The sequence below is a fragment of the Pseudochaenichthys georgianus genome, chromosome 13 (assembly GCF_902827115.2).
Source record: "Pseudochaenichthys georgianus chromosome 13, fPseGeo1.2, whole genome shotgun sequence".
Taxonomy (NCBI): domain Eukaryota; kingdom Metazoa; phylum Chordata; class Actinopteri; order Perciformes; family Channichthyidae; genus Pseudochaenichthys; species Pseudochaenichthys georgianus.
Window position 1 is genome coordinate 27,345,936 of NC_047515.1, and position 22,546 is coordinate 27,368,481.

The 22,546-nt window shown below is 41.2% G+C and overlaps 1 protein-coding gene across 1 annotated transcript in view; it reads left to right on the top strand.

Moving 5' to 3' along the window:
- The window catches only part of grik4 (glutamate receptor, ionotropic, kainate 4), a 398,096-nt gene that overhangs the window by 352,436 nt on the left and 23,114 nt on the right, over positions 1–22,546 (top strand). The window contains exon 13 of the mRNA XM_034097561.2: positions 17,021–17,128. Coding sequence (XP_033953452.1) covers positions 17,021–17,128 — 108 coding nt within the window. The remainder of the gene's footprint in view (positions 1–17,020; positions 17,129–22,546) is intronic.

A 22,546-nucleotide genomic window follows, 5' to 3' on the forward strand; every position in this document is an offset into this window, starting at 1 on the left:
AGTAACTCCCAATCCTACAAATCCTATGTTGGTATTATCTGTCTTCAAAAAAACCACATGCTATGGTTTCAGCATCAGCACTGCCTTTCAACAGCTTGTAGTCCATCCCATTGGTTCAAGAGCATCTACATATAAATAGTGTGCTATACCAGAAGTGAATCGCAAAGATTCTTCCATTTGCTTTTTAGATAGACACTGGCCATAATATAGCTGTTACTGCTGAACACAAAGCTCTTCAGCACACACCTTCCTGATCTCTGTAGGACACTTCTATGGGCAAATGTTACCTTTGTTTTATGGCGGTGAGGTAACTTGTGCTGCATTGTACTGCAGGGAGCGGCGATAACACTTGCAGGGGTTCTGCTCTGAACACCAGCTCAACTGACATCTTTTGGTCCAAACAATTCCCATTATCATGCTGGCAAGAGTGTCAAGATAGAACAAAAAAAATAAAAAGTAGTGATACCATTTTGAAGGTGCAAAGAGGCATACTGGATTTGTTGGGTTAAAACGCAAGACAGACATGGTTTTACAGATATTCCTCAGTTACTTTTGATGACTTTTAGATTTGAAGCTGTTATTCTTTATGGAATAAAAGAACATTTAGTCATATTTAAGTCTCACAAAATGACTATATTGTATCAGCAGGAATTTGTGGGTGGTGTTGATCAAACACCAGTCACTCCATTATTGCCCCAGTGGATGCTGGCATTTCACGCTTCCTACACTAGCGGTCTTGTTGTTCTCTCTGGCTTTCTGAAAATACTCTACATGCACCACAGGCATTTGAGTCTATGCTCTGAACCACACTGCGCAATCTCTGAAACTGCTTGGTCTCCCGCAGAATCTCTTTGCCTCACTTTCACACCAGGGAACATAAATACTTTACAATTTCTTCTAAATTGAAGACATTTATCAGGATTACAAGGAATTAAAGTAGTCAGTAATTAAATGTAAGTGACGAGAGGCTTTGAGCAGCTTTTAGTGCTCTCTAATAATGAATGGATGGCAGAACTACTGCTGCTCTTGTTCTCTGGACTGTATCAATTGCTTGGGGATTGGTGATATTATACTAGGGTTTTCAATGTTACTTGTCAGGGATCCAGAAATCAAACATTCAGCAGATTTAAAGGTCACCTATCATGCTATTTCTAGGCAATAGCATAGGTCTCAGATATATATAAATATATAAAAATGAATGTCTATGAAGTGTTTTGCTCAAAATACCAAACAGATCACCCATTCTAGCCATGCCTCATATCCCTCCGTTTCAGCCCTGTTACTAAAGTGCTGATTCGGGGAATAAAGCTTAAAAAAAAAAGAGAGAGAGGGGGGGTGGAGCTTATGCCTGCTCATGCGGGACACGGCAGATACTGGCCGTTTCTCAATCTCGAGGAAACTGGCTTCCAAGCCAATATTTCAAGGATGCTACGTCATCAAGTGGCGCAGCAGGACCGTTCCAATGTCCAGTATACTTGGAATTCCACCGAGGCCGCGTCCTTGGTTTGGGGGAAATTTCGAGGCTGCACATGGGTAGACTTCGCGTCCTTAAAATCCCCACAATGCTTTGCGCACGGACCAATTTCCCCAAATCTGTGGCGGAAAATGTATGGCGGGGCCTCTCATATGACGCACACCTGCACACTTCCTAGCCTGTTCCACTCTTCGTTTTCCGAATGCCAGGAAGGATTCTTGCCTAGCTTCTGAAGGAAGTGACTCGGAAGACGTGCTACCAAGCAAGCGTACTCGCGATTGAGAAACACCCACTGTCTAAACGCTGCGGTGATGAAACGCCATATCATGTTCAAAACCACATCAAAGATTATTTCTGAAACAGTATGGAGCTCAAATGCTTTTTTTCTTGCAGGTTTACCACAGGGTGAGTTCCTTTTTCTATCCTGCTTCTTACACATACTCTCTCCAGTACAGGTTGGCTCTGAGTGTTAGCGATGCTTGCTAATGTAAACAAAGACCATATTACGTCCAAAACACGTCGGGCACTATCACTGATAGCGACGTTTCTGATAGGGCCGTAGGTCCACCATCCGACATGACGTAATTTACGTCATATCGGATGGCAAATCTGGATCAGCCCCATTGTACCCCCGTTTTTAGAGATTTGCGTAACATCTGTGTGTCAGTTCCCTGACACACCCGGGACATATTTATGTATAAAAGACATAAAAAAGTGCATTTTGCATGATAGGTCCCCTTTAAAATATCTATGTTAATTAAGACACACTGTCTGAAAAACAATTAGTTTTTGACATCAACGCATTAAAACCCATTATTACACAAAACTTCCCAGACATTCTCTCATTGTAATGTTGTCTAAATATTGAAATCGCGGAGTGGAAAACTGATATTTCCTGGACAACACTTACTGTAAAGAACCTCTGACAGGGAATTTATCGAAGTGGTTGGAGACAAGAGCATTGTTTCAAATTGAAGACTGGCTAGGGAAAATATGTGTGGGCAAAGTGATTGTCTGTACTCATCCATCAATAGCAGCTCGAAAAAGCTCCAGTGGGTCTCACCCATCTACAGTAGTAAATATCTGTGGTTGATCTAGCAGGTAAAAAAAAAAAATGATTTATTGGTAGAAAAATAAGTGCTCAAATGTAAACATTAGCGCATAAAAAGCAGAAACCTTGAATGGCTGAGTGGTAGAGGAAGAAGGATCTATGATTGCTTTTATGGTAATCCACAGCTAACAATAGGTTTCAGACTATTTATTAAGAAAAGAAATGTATATGAGTCACAAAATAACTTTATTTTTTATACTAATGTATTCTGTCAGATATTGCAGTGTGTCAGACTCTGTACTGGGGAATCCAAGTGAAGGACAAATACATACAACTAAATAAAGACGGATGGATGGAGTTATAAAACAAAAAATATACTTTCAATTTCTTCTGCCAACCCTGTTTAAAGAAGAGGCAAGTTGTTGTTTCCATTGCCAACCAAGTATCTAGACACACTGCAGCAGTAGGCTACTTGACATTGTGTCTGGGACATTACAGATTTAAGATGAGATCTACATATCATGTTGAACTAGATAGGGACATTTTGTAAGTCAAGTTACCTAGGGTTATTCTCTTTTATACTTTAACCACTACTTTTATTTGGCATAAGGCAAGTGACGACCAATCCCTTAGTAGCTGGACAACAGCAGTTTTCTTTTCCCTGTCCCTTCCTCGTCCTCACTCACATTCAGTGCTCACAATGAGTATTATATCTGCATGCATCTTAATGGATGTGTGTCTTTTTATGAGTGGATGTCCCAGATTATTCAGAATGCCATCATTTCAATTTACCATTTGCTTTGAAACCACTGTTTTTAGAAATGCCAAGACTTTAGTGTTTTATATGTCATTTTAAGGCCTGATTCTTGATGTAAAGATATACATGTAATCCCTGAAATGTATGTGTTCATGGTGCTATACTAAACTGCACAGTATTTTCCCTAGAAATACCTGTCCCTCACCCTGACAGCTGTGTTTTCCCTGCTGCCCTGACTGTTTTCCAGTGGATGCTGCATTGTGTATGCTGGTTATTGACTTGTCCATAAACAAACATTCACCCCTCTGCAGCAGCAGATAGCAGTATTTTTGCTGCTTTATCTACAGCATTTTTGTATTTGTTGTTATACTATTATAAGATACAGACAAGACATACAGTAAACAGTAAGATAGCACAGAGATGAAAAAATGATTTCCACATCTCTGTGTTAAAACATTTGACCCTTTTGGATTTGATGATATCCGTGAATGAGGGGATTGAGTGTCAGACAAATCTTACCTCAGCAACCCGTGAAAGAGTCAGACAGAAATCCCATCCGCCTTTATTAACCTTGTCTGCCTCTCTCTGTGTCCCCTCTTTATTTTGGCACTGGGCCAGTCAAGCAGAAGGGTAATGCTATCAGGCCTAATTTGATGATTTCAACCAGAAGTATTATAAAGCACTCTTGCCAGTTATGTTAATGGTGAGAGGCAAGGTGTTAGACAGGGGACAGGATGGGGGTGTTGTTTGTTTTGTTGACTAACACCTCCCACATGTTGTTGGGTTGGGGCTGCTTCATCCATCCAGGCAGACAGTACAGGTGCCAGGGCCTTGCCAGACATAAGGAAGGTGGCTCACTACCCACACACCAACTCTCACAAAAAGAGTTTGGGCTAAATATATCCAAACAAACGAATATGAAGTTGATATTTTCTCTGGTTAAAAGAAGAATTATATTCATAGTTTACAACTATGCCAATAAATGCAAATTAAAACAACACAAAAGAAAACCTTCCATCAACTGTCAACCAACACTTTCTGGAAATAAAGCAACGAGTCATGCTGTACATATCTCCATTTCTCTTCCCCACTTCCACTCATTTCCCTCAGTCAGTATGATCAACCATCCGCTCATCCCGAGCCCTGTGGTTGGCTATAGATTGCCTCACATGTGAGACCATCAGCTCCTTTGGGGTTCAACACTATTCAGCCAATCTCTGTCAAAAATTGAATTTCTCTGGGAGGCATTTCACACATTAGAACAGTTTCCTGCTGCTCTCTGCTCCGCCTTTCTCTATTTTATCTATCTAGCTATCCATCTATCATTATTTATCTGTCTGTCTATTTGCCTCCCTGTCCATCTATTTAGTCACCATCACATGTATGTTTACCATCTAGTGCTACTTGCCTTGCAAAACTACTCTTTCATGCATTAGCAGTCATCATTTATTCGTTTAAAGAAGATACATATTAATGTTAATGCATTGATTCAGTAGCAATGTATTCATCATTAGATGTCATTCATTCAAATGACAAGTAATAATAGATTTTTAGTTTAACAAAAAACAAACCTCCACACCTATAAGATTGCAGAGTCCACACCGGTTTCTGCTGGTTTGTGATCGGCAGGAAGAAGACCATTTTATAATGTATTATTGTAGTGTTTAGTTTTACTTTTCACACACATGGTGTGAACCACATCAAGGCCCAAAGAGAGATTGTGATATTGCCATTATGGCAGTTGAAATGTTGAATTAATACTCTGCATTCAGAACATTTGAAACTGCTCTTTTTATTTTTCTGTTTAAATTATTCATTTATAATACATTTTGACCAAGTTTGGTCTGATGCAAAACTCATCACAGTTAGATTTGTAGCTATAAAATCAAAAAAATGAACCATCTAGAGATCCATAACATACAATTCCAGTAATAGCTCTACGCGTACAAACAACCATTTCAGATGACAGTGGAGTTAACCTACCTTAGTTCCAGGATATGATGTCGCTGCATTATGCAATAATCTTTATTTGTTGAGTTTTGGCAGGCAAAGTACATTTCCCAGATGCTCCTGTGCAAGCGGCCAGGTGTGCCAATGATGATGGTTTAAGAAGTTGGCATGACATTGTGCATGGTCTGGCTGAGGGACCACTGGCACCTGTAACCAACAGTCCACAGAAGAGGCAAGATACGCAGGTGGAGGGGGGAGAGGGGAGAGGGGGAAGAGAAACGAGGAAAGGGGATGACAGGCGGAAAGTAAATGAGACAGAAAGGGCATGCAAGAGAAAAATAGGCCAGGAAGAGAAGAGGCAAAGACGAAGCTATATAACTAGAAACAATCTTTCCGCATGTCAAATAACAGCGGGGCTCCATTTGTGTTCTCCTTTATGTGCACTGTGTGTTAACTGTCACCACATTTAATGATTATAGGGCAACAAATTGACCTTCTCTGCTATTTCCTGTTTGAACGACTAATCATATTAAAGGAATAGGCTGTAATCCTCCTTGTTCTTTTGCTCCGGCTATTCACAAGCTAGTGTAATGAGCTAGATAAAAGAGACTAGAACTATATGGCCTTGTGAATGTGTTTCCGAGGGTATATATTCTGCAGATGGTGAACACCAGGGGAAAGTTTCAAAACACTTATATTTGGATTGTACAGATGGAACATTAACAGACGGAGCACTTTCCTAACTCAACCTCTTGCTGCTATCGTCTGAATTATTTTCTTTGGTTTCAGAAGTATAAGAGTCACTTCGTGTGATATTTGGATACTAGCTGACTGATATATCTGTGTGTGTGTGTGTGTGTGTGTGTGTGTGTGTGTGTGTGTGTGTGTGTGTGTGTGTGTGTGTGTGTGTGTGTGTGTGTGTGTGTGTGTGTGTGTGTGTGTGTGTGTGTGTGTGTGTGTGTGTGTGTGTGTGTGTGTGTGTGTGTGTGTGTGTGTGTGTGTGTGTGTGTGTGTGTGTGTGTGTGTGTGTGTGTGTGTGTGTGTGTGTGTGTGTGTGTGTGTGTGTGTGTGTGTGCGCGTGCGTGCGTGCGTGCGTGAGCATTAATTGAGTCTGTGCCAGCCCCCCTGCTTCTTGGCTCTGCACACTCTCACACACAACGAGCCCACCAGCATCTATGCATGTTTAGCACAAGTCTTTTCCAAAACAATCACACTGCAGCCTGCCAGCCAACCGCGCCACAGCACACACCAAACTGAGAGAGCGTTCCAGCCTCTCTGCAGAATCCCTGGACTGGCCCTCTCTTTCTGCATGAAGCACATTGACAGCAGCACTCCTGTTAATTGGAAGAATCTGCAAAACGAGTAATTATTGCAGTTTGGGGTAGGCAAGACCATTCCTCTTACAGTGCTAGGCTCGGGTGTGGGACACTGTGTGAGAGTCCAGAAAAGAGGATGGTATTCTGTGTGTGTTTGTGTGTTAGCACGTGCCTCATTGTTCATATCTGTGCCTTGCAAACGGCTGCAAATACTCTATGCCACATCCTGGAGAACAGAGAACCACCCATTTAATTTTATAATGGAGGCACTTCATCACAGCTTTAGAACAGAAACCACCAGAGAGAGAGAGAGAGAGAGAGAGAAAGTTTGTTGTGTTTGTTTTTGACTCATAGTTTGCGTTCAAGGGTACTTTTTAGAGACTGCAGAGCATCAACCATGTTTGAGTAAGTTACAGCAGGTCACGCCAAACAGAAAGGCGACTCCAGCATGACGGAAAGCTAATTGTTCTCATTATTGAGTCTACAGGTGCTGTGAAAAATGCGATGCTCAGGAATAGATTTTGCTCTGACATTCTACCACACTCATAATGTGTTTTTATGAAGCCTGCAAGGTTCGTACCAGAGATCGAACTGAGTTGATCTGCCATACAGTAGCTGTAAAACAAAGGTTAAGCAAGCATGAAATAATCTAACACATTCTTTCAGTGACTGGGACTTCAGTGCCTGATGTTGGGCTATTTTTCTTTCTTTGTTTAAACCAAATGCTGCCTCCCTGATCTGCAAACCAAAATCTCATCAACATAACATGAAAATAGGTTGGGGCTTTTTCCATTGAGTTATTTTTCTCCATTATTTCCACTGAAGTAATAGAAATCCCTCCCTAGGCGAATGTGCGAGCTGCCCAAACCACCCCTGCCAGATCTACTGGAATACAAAGCAAGTGTCCCAACTCATTCCTTTTCATCAGGGCAGATTACATTTGCAGCAGCATTAAGAATGATTTGGCTAAATACAAAGAACTGACTACATTTCTGCCTTATTTCCCCATTACATATATTCAGCAGTGCCACAGCTCAAACCAGTTGTTCATTTAATAACAAATAAAACAAACAGGATCCTTCTTTGCAGTTTACACTTCTTTTAACCTTGGATATTGAATTTGTGTAATGTTGTCTTTCTACCACACATTTCCGTCCCATGTTCTTTGCATTTGTTTGTCCCCATAGTGAATCTTTGTGAAGAGATCATCTATAAACTATTCATCTTCCAAACATGTCGGAGTAAGCCCTATCCAATTTACTGAATTATCATTTGAGCATTTACAGCCAGATTGATTTTTTTTTTTAAATAAACTTGGGTCCCCAGGTGTCCTTTTGTCAAGGTCTTCATAGGTAAAACTAAAACATGCAGGTAGTGTACTAAGAGGCGACCCTTATTAAACCCATCTGCTTCCCTGTATCTGAGGGAACTCTGATTGCCTGGCATATCTCAGACACACACACACACACACACACACACAGACACATCTTGCACGCATACTTTCGGACACATGCACTGCATGGGCACCACTTTAATTTGCAAGAAATGATTTGAGCTGTGTTATTTACACAAGACTTCCTCGTTCAATTTCTTTCTCTTTTGTATCGGATTTATTTATTTCCTGTCAGCGCTGCTCCTATGTTTATTACGGCAATCTGCTTTTTCCTACCCTACCCTTTTTCTTTGCTCCCATCTCTGAGAGCACTATTACTCTTGCTGCCCACTCTGCTGTGGATGCAGATGCACTCAATTCAATTTCTCTACGCTGCTGCATAGGAGAAGGAAGGAGGGAGGGAGGGACGGGACAGGTACTGAGAGGGAGAAGGGGAAAAGGGGGAAATAAGAGGATGAGAGGTGTGGGCTGGTGCACAGCAGGTTGACAGATTCAAGACTGCCTCCACCCTTTTTTCTCTCCTTGAAGGATATTATCATAGGAGCTTGACGTAGCTCAGCACACCACGGCCTGGCTTGGATCCCTTTCCCCGCCTCAGGCAGAAACAAGTACGTCTTAACCAGGTCTGATAGACGTACAGGTATAATAGGAAAGAGCTGGTGCTTGAGCTACTGCCACTAAGGTTAGAGTAAGGCGAGACTGAGGGAACCCTCTGATCCCAAGCAACTGAGCAGATTAAACATGTTTCAGTCTTTCACTCTGAGTGTATGTGTGTGAGTGAGAGAGTGTGTAATATAGGGAGAGTAGGTGTCAGTGTTATAGCTGTGTAATTTCAAACAATAATTACAGCACGTTTAACATCGTAAGAGGGGGAGTTTTTATGAGATGTAAAGGTGCTCCAGATAGCACCCTCAAACAAGGTGAGGGTTAAACATAAATCCTGCAAATGTTTGGTTTTTTTGCATAAATCATGGTATGTGTTTTAATCAGGGTCAAGATTTAATGGGTGCTTATGGCGAAATAGTCCAATCAAAATGCCAGTGAAGGAAAATCTGTGAGTAAAACCCTTCTGATAGAATTCAGCAAAGCTAGTATAAAATATTGGCTATTTTGGAATTAAGGGTAGAAAAGGAAACTGTTCGCCAGCAGGGGGAAAAAGATAGTATGGGAATAGTTTTAGTGTTTCTTTTCCAGTGTGCAGCTGTAGTATTTCACTATAAGATTAAATTGTCCCTGAAAACCACTTTTCGGAGCAGATCAAGGGAGTTTAGAGCCTTATTCAGAGATGTATCTTGTGTTATCCTTACCCTGCTAACACAATTTAATAGCTCATCAGAACTGAGCCTTCCAGTGCGGTTTTGTTGTCAGTATTATACTGCCTAACATGCTTTTATGTTCATTTGTGTGTGAAGTGCATGTGTCCAGCAAGTGGAACAGCAGCATGTCAAACCACATTAATTTCTGAGGATCATCCATTCAACACGGTTTCTCACCTTGTGCATGTGCCAATAAGCATCCTTCCCCCCCCCCCCCCCCTTATTGCTGCTCTTTTCATTGTGAAGCCTGAAGGGGCTGTGTTTTTTTTTCCAGCAGGAGATTTAGACTTTGGAATCATCTGCCTCAAAGCTCTAAAATATGAATTCACTATCGTCTTTTCTATCACTTTCTCGCCTCGTTTTTTTTATGCTCTGCCTCCCTAGGGTAGCTCCGTCTTTAAAGTTGCTTTCATCTCTTTGGTGTTAGTGATGCTCCCCGTTCAGCGTACACTTATTTGATACTGTTTTTTTATCATATCACCATGTAAACCTTGTATAGAAAAAGTATTCTGAAAATGTTGTATTACATTACAGTTACATGCCCTCTTTCTAGTGTCAGTAATGCTCAGTTGCAAAACAGCAGATCAGTTTATGAGCGGCTTGGTCTCCTCCAGTTTATTGCACACAGAGCTGTCTCTTTTATGAGTTAAATGTCCTTAGTGCTGCCGACAGCCCTGGAGGTCAGAAAGGCTATGAATTATGAGAAGAAACAACTCTTCTGACTCAAGTCGCTTTTATTAGATTTCTTCTCATTATATTTTGATTTCATTTTCTCCAATGAGAATAGATACTAATTGCAAGTCATACATTAATGTATTGATTTTGAAGTATTATAAGAATTTCTCCCCTAAGATGATCTTTTGATACTAAAAAATCATGTCGATGCAAATACCGTATACGATAATTCCATCTGACTTTTCCCCCCTGAGACTCACACAAACACGCAGTCACTTCCAGTAGGGATGTAACAGGGGTGAAGACTGTGTGAGCTGCACGATACGGCTGTTGATTTAAATGTGTTGGACTGGGGAAAAGCTGGCTAGCCTTGCTCACAAGACTTATTAGTCGTCTTTTGACATATCTTCCCCAACACCCCTCCGCATTTCACTTTTGTTCTTGCATCTTGACCGAGATTCCCTCAAAACCTTGGAGAAATACATCTTAAGCTGGTTTAAAGACAGGCTTTGATGCCAATGCTTCTCTGTCCTGAGCTAAACAAAACACATCACTACATGTATTAAAGGAAGTGTGGGTGTGTGTCACACACTTGTTGTGGCGCCAGTTCAAGCAAAACATATTTATTAAGCAATAACTCTGCATGAGATCAAATAAGAAATAATGGCAATCAAACTGATTCATCCTCAATCTGACTAAACTTTTCTTCCCTGTGCTGAATCTGCAACTGCATATTGGAATGCGTATTGCGTTTTTTGAATAAGAGACTCACATCACAAGTCTACACACACCGGCATCTCTGTGTGTGTCTGTCGTTCTCTCCTTTGTTTGGTCTCTCAGAGACATACAGCAGTCCCCATTCCTCCTTTGTTTTTCTCAGTTTGCACTTTGCAGGCTGGAGATGGGGAATAGATCAAAAGCAGAATGGATGAGCTGTTTTGCAAGATCCCCCAGTCTTAACGGATTTCAAGGCTGGGTGAGACTGTGTATGGTTTACTTGGCTTGGTGTACGAGTTTGTGTGCGCGTGTGTGTTATATGCATGTATATGCAAATGAATGTGAGTGTGCGTGAGGACCTCTGTGCCTGTGAACATGCCTCTGTGTGTCTGTTTTTATCAGTCTACACAGTGCACCCTTGAAATCCTACCAAGACTCTCGTTATGGTGTAGCTACAGAGGATCCATAGATGCATTGTAATCGTAACTCATTGTTTTTATTTGTTCTCTCTTCTGGGTATAGACAGGTTCACACTTTGTTCTCTCAGCAGCCTCGTTAGATTCTTTAAAGGATTCCCGTTTCATATCACAAACATTGTCATCATCGTTTTATAATTATTGTTTTATAACTTCACAAGTGCCAAGACTTTGATCTACAGTGCACGCTGAACAGGATTTTACGTTAGGTTGCCTCAAGTATGCAGGGGAGTAATAGTAACAAAATATCACATTAATTAAAAAGTATTTACAAGATAATAAAGCAACATTCTATAGCAAATAAGTAAATACAATGCTCTTGTCAAGCAAACATTTTTCCTTTAGTTAAACTCACTCATGGCCCCCCTCACCAGAGGACCACAGTGATATCATCCTTATAATGCACCCTTCCATAACTCTGTCAAGAAAGTGTAGCTCACTCCATCTATCAGGCATATTATTTAAAGGTCCCATGTCATGCTTTTCCGGTTATTACCCGTCCCCTTGTGTGTTATGAAGGTTTTTATGCATGTAAACGGTCTGCAGAGTCAAAAACCCTTAAAGTACACCCTGTAGCGAGTAAAACTCTTAACACAGAAAATATGTGTCTATGCTGCCGCAGAACGCCTCGTTGGAGATTTTTCTTTATCCATTTTTTTCTTCCGGGAACCAAGTGACCTAACGACGAACCAATTGGTCCAAATGGACCAATCTGCGGAGCCGCTACTTACGTCCGCCATTGTAACACATAATCACTGATGTTCCGCTGTAATGGTGGTGGACTCATCAGAACAGAGTGGGCGAGCTGACCAATCAGAGCACACTGGGCTCATATATGGGGAGGGGGGGACAGGAGCTCCAGCAAGCCGTTTAGGACAGAGAGTGAATACACATACTATACAGAGATGCTGTATGAGAAACCCATGTGAGTTTGGAAAATTGAACAATGTAAATCTATTCTAGTATACCTCAACAATGGAATTATGATCAGTAGAAATGGCCATGTTATGGGACCTTTAATATTATATGAATTTATTGTAATAATTGTTTGAATACAGTATAGCATATCATCTCGCCTGAAAAGATGTGTCCAACCCATTGGTTTCCATCACTGTCACTTATAGCTTGAGGTGATAATTACCTGACTGTTACTGCAGAGTAATTTGTCCCGGTAATAACTATCTCACCGAAGACTAAGTTCAGATGTTAGTTTTCATTTTGTCCAGTTGGGTTTTTTTGCCTCAAGGGGATTTACAGTCTGTCCAGACACCCTCTGTCATTCGACTTTCAGTTTGGATAATGAAGATTAGGATTAGACTAAGTTAATAAGCGAACACACCCCTAAAGGTCTTGTTCTTTCCCCTAGTGTTTAGAGTATGTCTGCAGTAACACGGTCGCTAGAGATGAGTACATTTGGACAGTCAGTGATGTGGGGGTACACAGACTGAGCAGGGACTGTGGCTGGAAGGACATCCATTGTTTGCTGTCTGCTTCACTAGGGATGCAGCACTTGGAGAACATGCAGCGCTGCTTTGAAGATCTGCTCTGACAGACGAAAGACTTCCTTTTCATCCCAGAGTTAGTCTCATTACTAGGACTGAACAACTAATTCCATAATGCCAAATAATGAGTGTGCTGAAAATATGGCAACAATTACAGCGCAAATCACAGTTTAGAGTTTGATAAAAGAGTTTTTAAGTCGTCAACTTTTTCAATACTCACTGCGAGGTATACGAGAAAATACCACAAATCTGCCTCTTTTTCTTCAATTGGGACTTGAGTTTCAATTATATTATTTTCCCTGAAACTATTTTTACTGTAGGGCAGTGTCGACCACCGACACCACCACCTCTGTCTGTCTCACCCCATGAAGTTTGCCTAAAGCACCACCCTGATTATTCTCATTCCAGTTGATGAGTCACACCAGAGAGAGTTTTGGTTAAAAAAAAGCTATTTATCTCACTCTCTATTCCGTTGAGAGAACACACATAACAGTTAGACACTAACACACTTATACAATGTCTTTGCTCGTCATTTGAACAATGCGATCATTGTGAGTGGGTTAGCTCTAAATATACATTTTAAGCGGGAGATAGCTGCTGATTCAACAAGTGGTAATGTTCGCTGATGGGTAGAAACTGCATCTACTTCAGCATATTTTCATCAAGCTGAGGTGGCATAACGTAGCTATAAGAGCAATACAAGTCCATCCTCAGAGGCCCACAAGGTTATTTTGCCTCAGCAATTCACACATCCGCTAACAGACAGTAAACACACACACACACACACACACACACACACACACATTTCCATCCACAGTCAGACTCATTGCAGCGCTGTGACACCTGAATGCTTTAGCCCGGGTGTATGACATTATGCTTGATAATGGTAGCTATTGCTTCTCTCATTATGTGATGGATGGCTCTGTCACAACACTGTCTCGCCACACCCTATTGGATACGGCATTTTTCTGACAGGAAAATCAGCCAATCCTGACGCTTCAATGAGCAGCCTCCCTAATCTTTCCCCCGTGCTGTAATTCCAGGTTGCGGAATGAACCCTGGGTAATCCCTCCCAGGGAACGTCGTTGCACTTGTTGACACTTTCCCTGTCGGTCTCTCTCTTCTACCTTGCTCTCTCGCTGTTGCTCTTTATTTTTCACTCGCATAAACTCTCTCTCCACCTCTCTGTCTGTCTTCTGACTCTCAGATGCTGTCTCTTTCCCTTGTTCTCTCCGTCTGATGTTCTGGCTCCCTAGCTGGCTGCTCCCCATACTTTCTCATTGATTTTCATTCCGTTCGTCAGCCTCACCGCACCTACTCAGTACAAGATTGACATTCGCCTGCATATTTCTATTTCTCTCAGTCTTTTCCTTTTGCTCTGCTCCTATTCCCCTCTCTCTTATTATTTGTGATTCTTCTTCCTGCTTGCCTGCTCCTCAGTACAATAAATAGTGCACAGTACTCGTCAACAGTCTGAACTCTGTCTGAATTTGTTTCCTAGACTCCCTGCTTGTATTGCACTGTGGTTATTGATTGTAATTGCAGTGTAAATACCCAAATAATGACACTGAAACGAGAAACATCAAGTACAGTAGATAAATATATTATTTTGCATATATATTTGGCAATGTGCAGCATCTTCTCTCTCTGATGAATCTTATGAGTCTAATCGATGTTTGGGTTGTGCTGCGAGTATAATGAGATATCATGTAATGGTTCAGTGGTGTTGCTTCACCAAGATTAATGCAATGGTTAGCGATCCATTCACTTTTCTGTAATTTGCACAACCTACAGAATTATTACTAAATCATTACCGTATAAGGTTTTCAGTCTAAATGATGAATGTAACGGTGGGTTTGCTCCCGGCCGTGCTTCCCTGCTTATATTAGCAGATGTATACATCTTCCTGCCTGTTAGTCGGAGTGACTCACAGATAGTAGGCCTACAGCTCTATTCTCTCCCCCTCAAAGCTCATGTTGCAACAGGGCCACCAGAGCTAGTTCCTCCCCCGCCAGCATATGCTTCTTCTTCTTCTCCCTTCCTGCTCACAGCTCCCACATCTCTCTCACCTCCTGTTCCTGGGCAGGTGTCGTGGTGCCACCCCATCCCATTAACCTCTCAGTCACCCCCATGCTCAGCCCTCTGCTGACACCTGCTGAGCCCAGAAGTAGCCCAGCCCCCACCGGCTCTGACAACTGATTATGTACGCTGATTGCTGAACTCCATATTTCCCAAGTTCTTTTTTGGTCGTGCCACCATATACGCTCACATGTTCTACCTCTCTGTTTCTTGAGGCCGTCATCAGAGGAGTGTATAGTGTGTTGTTTAAGAGGTTTGGGTAGCTATAGTCTATTTGTGTGATCAAGGTGCTGTTTCTTCCAACAAGTAAACTTGAGGAAATGGGAGAGATCTTTTGATCATGTACTCTCAAAGGAAATCTTTGATTCCGGGAACTCTCTCTTCCTTTTTCTTTTTTTTTGTACCTCACATCATAACTTATGATCAGAGCTGGAGAGAGTGGTTAAACAGCTTCCAAATGCAGGCACTGATCATGATGAATGGGCCGTAATCCCTTGATAATTGTAGGCCAATTTAGTCCTGAAGAAAACTATGACCAAGAAATGAGAGCTTTGTTTACTGTAGTTTTTATTTTTTTCATTTCAGACTTCAATCACTGATCATCCAACTGTTCATCTTCTGGTGTCCAAACATGAACACTCCCAAAGGTTTTCCAGCATGTAGTCGAGAACTAATTTCATTGACATACTGTAGATAGCTTCACATCAACAATGTATCAAGGCTAAATGAAATGCCATATTCTCTCATTTATTCCTCGTACATACACTGTAATATTAATAATGGAGGGAGGTTGATTATTGAGATAAGGGATATTATTTCTCTCCAGATAGAGGTGGCAATGTTTACATAATGAGGTAGGTAACAGAGTTTGAATGTAAATGACCAAAAACAGTGTTTTGAAATTGTCACCATTATGTTTCTCAATGAGCCTCACAGGTTATTTTTTTATAAAAGACTTAACATTGCTGCCTTTTTCCTAGTTTGTTTGCATAAGACAGACTGTGATTTCAAACTAAGATACCTGAGGAGATTAGTTTAGCAAACCAACAAAAAGACACATTTTGCATATTTCATTGATCTTGATTTATCTGAGGTTATCTTCTGTGCCAACACATAGAGCAACTGTTCTGCTTGATATTGACACTGACATTGCTTGTTTCTGCGCCAGCCACATAAATGAAACGATAGCTTGTGAAGCCACCATGATAAGGAAAGCCAAATTGTTTTGCTGGTAGTTCTGCACACGTTGTGATGTTGTGAAGGGTCACATACTTCCTACCATATCATCACAAGCATAGATGTATTGAGTGAGAATAATAAAACGCTCATGCTCATCATCACGGGTCAACTGGTTATCACAGGGAAAGTCAAAGCTCTGCTGGCAAGAAAAACCTTCTTGGTTTTACCGAACAACTTTGAATTTGTTCAGTTTATCCAGTGCTTGCACAGTTTTTAATAAGCTTCAAGGTTGCAGAATTGTTCCAACCATTAGAGGAGCCGTGTAAATCCTTCAAGGTAAGAAAATACAAATCGCCAAGATTTTTCTTTTGTCAAGGACATTATGGTGAGATGGAGGTTATTAAGAGAAATGTGTATTTGACAGTAGCAAGAGGCATAAGTATAGAGTTACAAAATGATCATGTCTGTCGTCATGTTGTTTGACAAACTTGGGTCACACAAATAAATGAATGAAACCGATGAAGGCAGAGACAGATTGATAGGGGATGGGAGGAAAGACACCATGTGAGGTGGAGGTGTGGCTCTGTGCCACAGGATTGACTGGTAATTGTGTTAACGAATGCATTCTGTTGCCTCTGATTGAACACATGCCCTGTGTTTTCTCCTCAAGGAGCCACACAAAGGCTGTCTTATTTTTCTCCTACTGCCTGACTCTCGCTGTCACCTTTTCTCAAAACATTGTGATTTGTCCACTGCTTTCTCCCTCTCTTGCATTTTCTTCAACGAAGGACACACTTATTGTCCTTTAAGGAAAGAGGCAATTAAATACAGGTTGTTTCTATTGGCCTTTTCCAACTGATGGACTTAGTGACGTGTGTGTGTGTGTGTGTGTGTGTGTGTGTGTGTGTGTGTGTGTGTGTGTGTGTGTGTGTGTGTGTGTGTGTGTGTGTGTGTGTGTGTGTGTGTGTGTGTGTGTGTGTGTGTGTGTGTGTGTGTGTGTGTGTGTGTGTGTGTGTGTGTGTGTGTGTGTGTGTGTGTGTGTGTGTGTGTGTGTGTGTGTGTGTGTGTGTGTGTGTGTGTGTGTGTGTGTGTGTGTGTGTGTGTGTGTGTGTGTGTGTGTGTGTCCTTTTCACAGATTGGCCTGTGGCACTCTGAAGGTGGACTGTCCATGGAGAGAAAGCTTCCATCAATCAACGTGACGGACACGCTCTTCAACACTACTCTTACCATCACGACAATATTAGTGAGTACTACTCTATGCACGCTGATACGCACACATCAACAGGGTTGTGTGTCATTGTAATCGGCTCAACTCCTCATCTGATCTCCATGTGGCTGACATTCTGTGGTTGACAGACCATTACCATATCAAAAACCCATTTTGTATTTTCAGATCCAAACTCAGTCCTCTTGGGATCAGAGGAACTGCTGCTGTGCGATTGTTTTTGCCCTGAGTACTTCAGATGATGCTACATCACAGTGCATCAGCAGGAGCTAATAATTCACCATGTCAGCCTTTGTTGTAAATATAGATCCTGTGAGTGCGAGTTCTCACTACCCTCACTCTGCTACCTGTGACGAGTGATGCAGTTCTTAATAAATGTCCTTAATTACCAGCCGTGTTAACTATGAGTTATCTATGAATCCTGTTAACGAATATAATATTAATTATAATATATTAATTATATGTTAACAAAATAATTATTTTGCTCATTGAAGGCTTGATATAAGCAGCTGACATTTAAACAAATTAAATAAACATTATTTGAATAAGAGGGAAAATTCTATCACTCAAAATGTCCCATGCTCTTTATTACGAAAAGGCCAAATGTATAGGCTTATTAGAGAACAAACCAGATGACACTTGTCACACAGGGCAGCCAAAACATTTTGTTAATTAAAAAGGGTTCAATATGCCTCAATCGAAACTCATTTGCATGATGTTTTCGTCCGACCAGATTTGATAGCGTTAATGTGTTTGGCTGCTCCGGGAGGCTACATTTGAAGTTGGGGCAGAAACCCCACTGACGTATCCTCCTCCTCCTCCTCCTGGCTGCCTCCCACTGCATCTTGATCTCTCTACAAGAGTTCTCATCATTTAGCATGTTTTTTTTGTATTCTCACCACATCGAATTTTATTCATGAGTTGTATTCATTAGCATATGAACAGGGTGTTTGGTGAGTCATGCGCTGTTGACTGTAACTCCCCCTTGATCAAAATGTTGAACATTTTACATCGGACAATCCTGTAAAGCAGATATAATGAACTTTGTTGGAAGAAAAACTTCAGCTCAGTTGGAATGACCTCGAGTCATTGATCTCTGAGTCCAGCCACTGAAACACATATTGAGCTACTCACCACGCGAAGCACAAATGTTGTGGCACAGGTAATATATTCTTGACTGATCCAATTCTTAACAGTGATTAATTGCTCATCAATTAATTAGCAACCTGTTTTAATTAGAATAGCAGGTGTTTGTAATTTCAAACATTTGTGAGCAGAATAGAATGCTGTTTATAAGCTCAGTTTGTGTGTGTTACTGTAGCTTTGATATCACATCAAAGGTGTAAAAACGGATTCATGTTGGAACTGGATAAAACCGTTCATCTGCCCGTGTCTCGTGCCTTTCTTCATCCCTCGATACACACAAAGCCTGTCTGTTGCTCAGCTCCTCCTCCTCTCTGTTAATCAGACGATAAGACACAAAGTAGCCTGTGAGCAGATTGGTCCAATGTGTTATTCTGAGTGGCTGGCTTATCAGCTGTGGAGCTTTGGGAATGAGGGAAAGAAGGACATATAGTCATAGTCCGCCACTGAACAGTCCGCCAACTCCGGTCTCATTGAGACTGATTGGGATTCAGATTGAACGGTTCATTTCACACCGGAGGGCACGAGAGCTTTGGGACGACGGAGGTGTGTGTGCGTGTTTTCCTTCAGGGGGAGTACAAATGAGACAATATTTTCACAACAGAAAGTGGGTGTGAAAGAAAGAATTGGCTGAGCACAGAGCTTTGATTTCACTTAGGAGAAATAGAGTCCCTGGACCAAACTTCGGAAGCCACCAAGGAGCAATTTTCAGTGCCTATCACAGCTCATTCATCATGGTGTGATTGCCGTGCCGCTGTTATCTGGTTTGTGGGCGGCAGCCGCGCCACAGCTGAAAGCCTCCACAGGAACTCCTTACCTGTGGCACTGGCCTGGGAGACTGTGTGTGTTTGTGTGCGTTTGTGTGCGTTTGTGTGCGAATGCACTATATCGTAATGGATGCTCTCTTCCTCTGTGTGCTCAGTTTGTTCAGTTTGTGTGCTCTTTTGAAATGTTCACCTGGCCATTACAAGGCAGTTTCATTACACCTACACATGGCCGTCATCTTCCCACTTCAATTTTTAAAAAAAAACAGCTCACGGGGTCACAGGATTGATTATCACTTCACTGCAGGACCTGAAGACATGTATTTGTAATCAGAAATTGAGTTGGTGCAGGCACCGTTAGTGAAATAATGGCTTTATACCCTCAGTAGCTAATACAAAAAAAAGGTTTCTTGGGGTAATATTGTGGGGTATTGCGTTTTCTCTCCGTTCAAATTTACAGTAGCTTGTCACACAGTAGAAACTGTCATCTTTTCCAATTCCTATAGATCTCAGGTGATTTGCATTGGGACTGTGTGCCTGCTGGACTTCATGAGTTTTCATATCTTCGAATGGAGCTTCTGGATTCTCAATAAGCCAACCCCTTTTGAGGGAACATGGCACATGTATAATTTTGAGGTTAAACTAGAATCAGGAACATCTATAGATCTAGCTATTGGACTTGCTAACAAGAAAAGCAGCATCCAAACTCCTTGAACAACCTAAAACGAAGTCTCTGAAGCAGAGTATCACTGAATAGGCCTCAAAAATATATGTGCTTGTCTTTGTAGGGTTCTCCTACAGTGCACATCTGTTCCCAAATGAATCAAACTTGTACAAGTTAAACCCTTTATTTATTCTAAAATTCTCCACCTGGACATTTAAGCTCTCTTTGCAAAACTGACCACCATCAGCCACCACCACTTCCCCATGATAATACTCATTATCAGATGCACCCCTTTCTCCCTTTGGTCACACATTGAAATCAACAATAATGTTGAAAAATATTGTAATATTATTGTGTATCATAGGTCATTCATTTTTAATACAGAGGCTAGATAGTGAGAAAACTACCAAGTCCATAAACAACTCACATCATATATCACACATTTAAGTGAGGGATTTCTCCTTCATTTTTCACTGGCTTCACTCTCGAGACATTTGGTTATTACACCACTAGCAAATACTTAAACAGCCTTGAGTTTTAATATATCTCTCATTTAATTATGCTCTTACATTCTATAAATGCTCCTTGCTCGCAGAATTAAGGACTGCTTGTTATTCCTTGTTTCTAAAAAGAAATCAAATGGAGCAGAGCTTTACCTACAGGGACATCTCTCTTTGGTGCCAGCTTTCTGCCGTTGTTAGGGAATCATACCGTCTCAATATTTAAATCCCAACCCAAGACCCATTTTTCTTGTTAATGCCTGAAACGGCCCATAATTCCCTGCTGTAAGAGACACTTTCTGCCTGAGTCCACTGCAGTTCTCGTGGTCATTCTCTCTGCAGACTTGCCTCGCGTCACTGAGAGCTCTTTTACCCACTTACATATGCATTAGGAAGAAATCTACAGTGCACACAAAGCTAACAGATAAAAGCAGACGCAGAGGCTCAGCCGCACTGAGCCATGCGCACCTGAATTGCACATAGACACCAGATCTGTCCCTGTTTCTTGAAGTTTGTGTGTACTTCTCTGTATTCATATTTTCTGCATTTTGTTTAACATCAAGCACAGTTTGTTGAAATTCATAAAACATTTACATAACCTGGCACTTTTTAACAATGACCTAATATTTAGAAAAACTGTGGTGCAGGAAGTTGAATGGGAGCAGCTGTGTGTGTGTGTGTGTGTGTGTGTGTGTGTGTGTGTGTGTGTGTGTGTGTGTGTGTGTGTGTGTGTGTGTGTGTGTGTGTGTGTGTGTGTGTGTGTGTGTGTGTGTGTGTGTGTGTGTGTGTGTGTGTGTGTGTGTGTGTGTGTGTGTGTGTGTGTGTGTGTGTGTGTGTGTGTGTGTGTGTGTGTGTGTGTGTGTGTGTGTGTGTGTGTGTGTGTGTGTGTGTGTGTGTGTGTGTGTGTGTGCACTCGACTGTGCATATGTAGGAGAATGCTTCATCCTCCAAAGTGATCAGTCCACAAACAGACACCTCTTGGCCTGGGAATAAGAGGCTGCTTTTTAAAAGTCAGGATTTCTTTAATGACTGATTTTAAATGCCATTTTCTTAATGTATTTCATTTTTTGTAAAGCACTTTGAATTGAATTGCACTCTGAAAGTGCTATATAAATAAACTTGCCTTTAAAGCTTTATTTCTCTTTTGCCGTGATGTGCAAAAGAAAACAGCTCGAATTTCCTTCTGATTTTGCTTTCATGGAAGTTGGCACTTTTATACCCCTGTATAAACTTTGAAAACGTTTATGTATTTATTTTGATATCATTTTGTTCTCAACTCCACAGAAGGCTTGTATATTTTTTTTTGTCAGTTTGGTAGAGGTTTTGAAATGAGTATTAAATATGCAGATGTATAAACTTGATATTGCTCCTCATTGGGAACAATTGAACAAAGAGGATGGCACTTATAAAAAAGACCGCATTTCGGCATGTTTTTTGCTTTTTTGTAATGGAATATAATAATACATAATAAATCCTCCAGGCAACTTACTGTTTTAAAGTGAGTGAAAATGTCGGACTCAGTCTGGTTTGACTGCTAGTCTTTGCGAGAACCTTCTGCAGTCAGTAACATAGATGAAATGTGCATTGATATTGTGCCTCATGCATGCTGAAACATGAGCATGTATTGATGTCGTGTTAAACCAGAGTTGCAAATTGTGTTTGTTTCAAGAAATTAATTAACAGAGGGAGGGATTTACCTTCAAAATTTGATACATTTATGAAATGTCCTTAGCGGCTGAAAACTTGAGTGACTTTGATCTTGTATTTTAAATCGAACAGCTTGCTACTGTAGTCTTTAGCACAAACAGAAGTTAAGAGTGAATCGTTTAATGTTAGAGAGACATCTTGTGTTTTTTTTGTATTGAAGTAAATTTAATAGAAATTTGAAGCACATAGAATTGCATTACAATTAACCAAAGCCTTTGCTTTTTTTGGACCTTAACCAAAGAGCTGTTGTTAGCTCAACACCTCTGAGGTTAATGGCACAGAGGAATACGCTAAATCAAGTTTAGTCGGATCAAATTGATATGGGTTTAGAATAAAGAATATTACCAAAGATACTGTATGTGTCGTATACCCTTCTCTCCGTAAGACTCTCTAGGCTAGTGTAGCTGTAAAGCAAGTATGTTTGATCCAACTGTGAGTCTGGTTAGATATAATTGAATCCATATGCCGATTCCTGGTGTAGAGATCCAGACACAAAGTCGATCAGAAGTGACTTTATTCTCAGTCTTATCGCAGCAGAACAGGAGGCTGTTGGTTATAGTGCCCAGTGATGCAGACAAGAAAAGGCAAAGCCTTCCAATCTGCTGACAAAGTGACCCTCCCCCCCCCCCCCCCCCCCCTCCTCCAGTACGCAGCTACA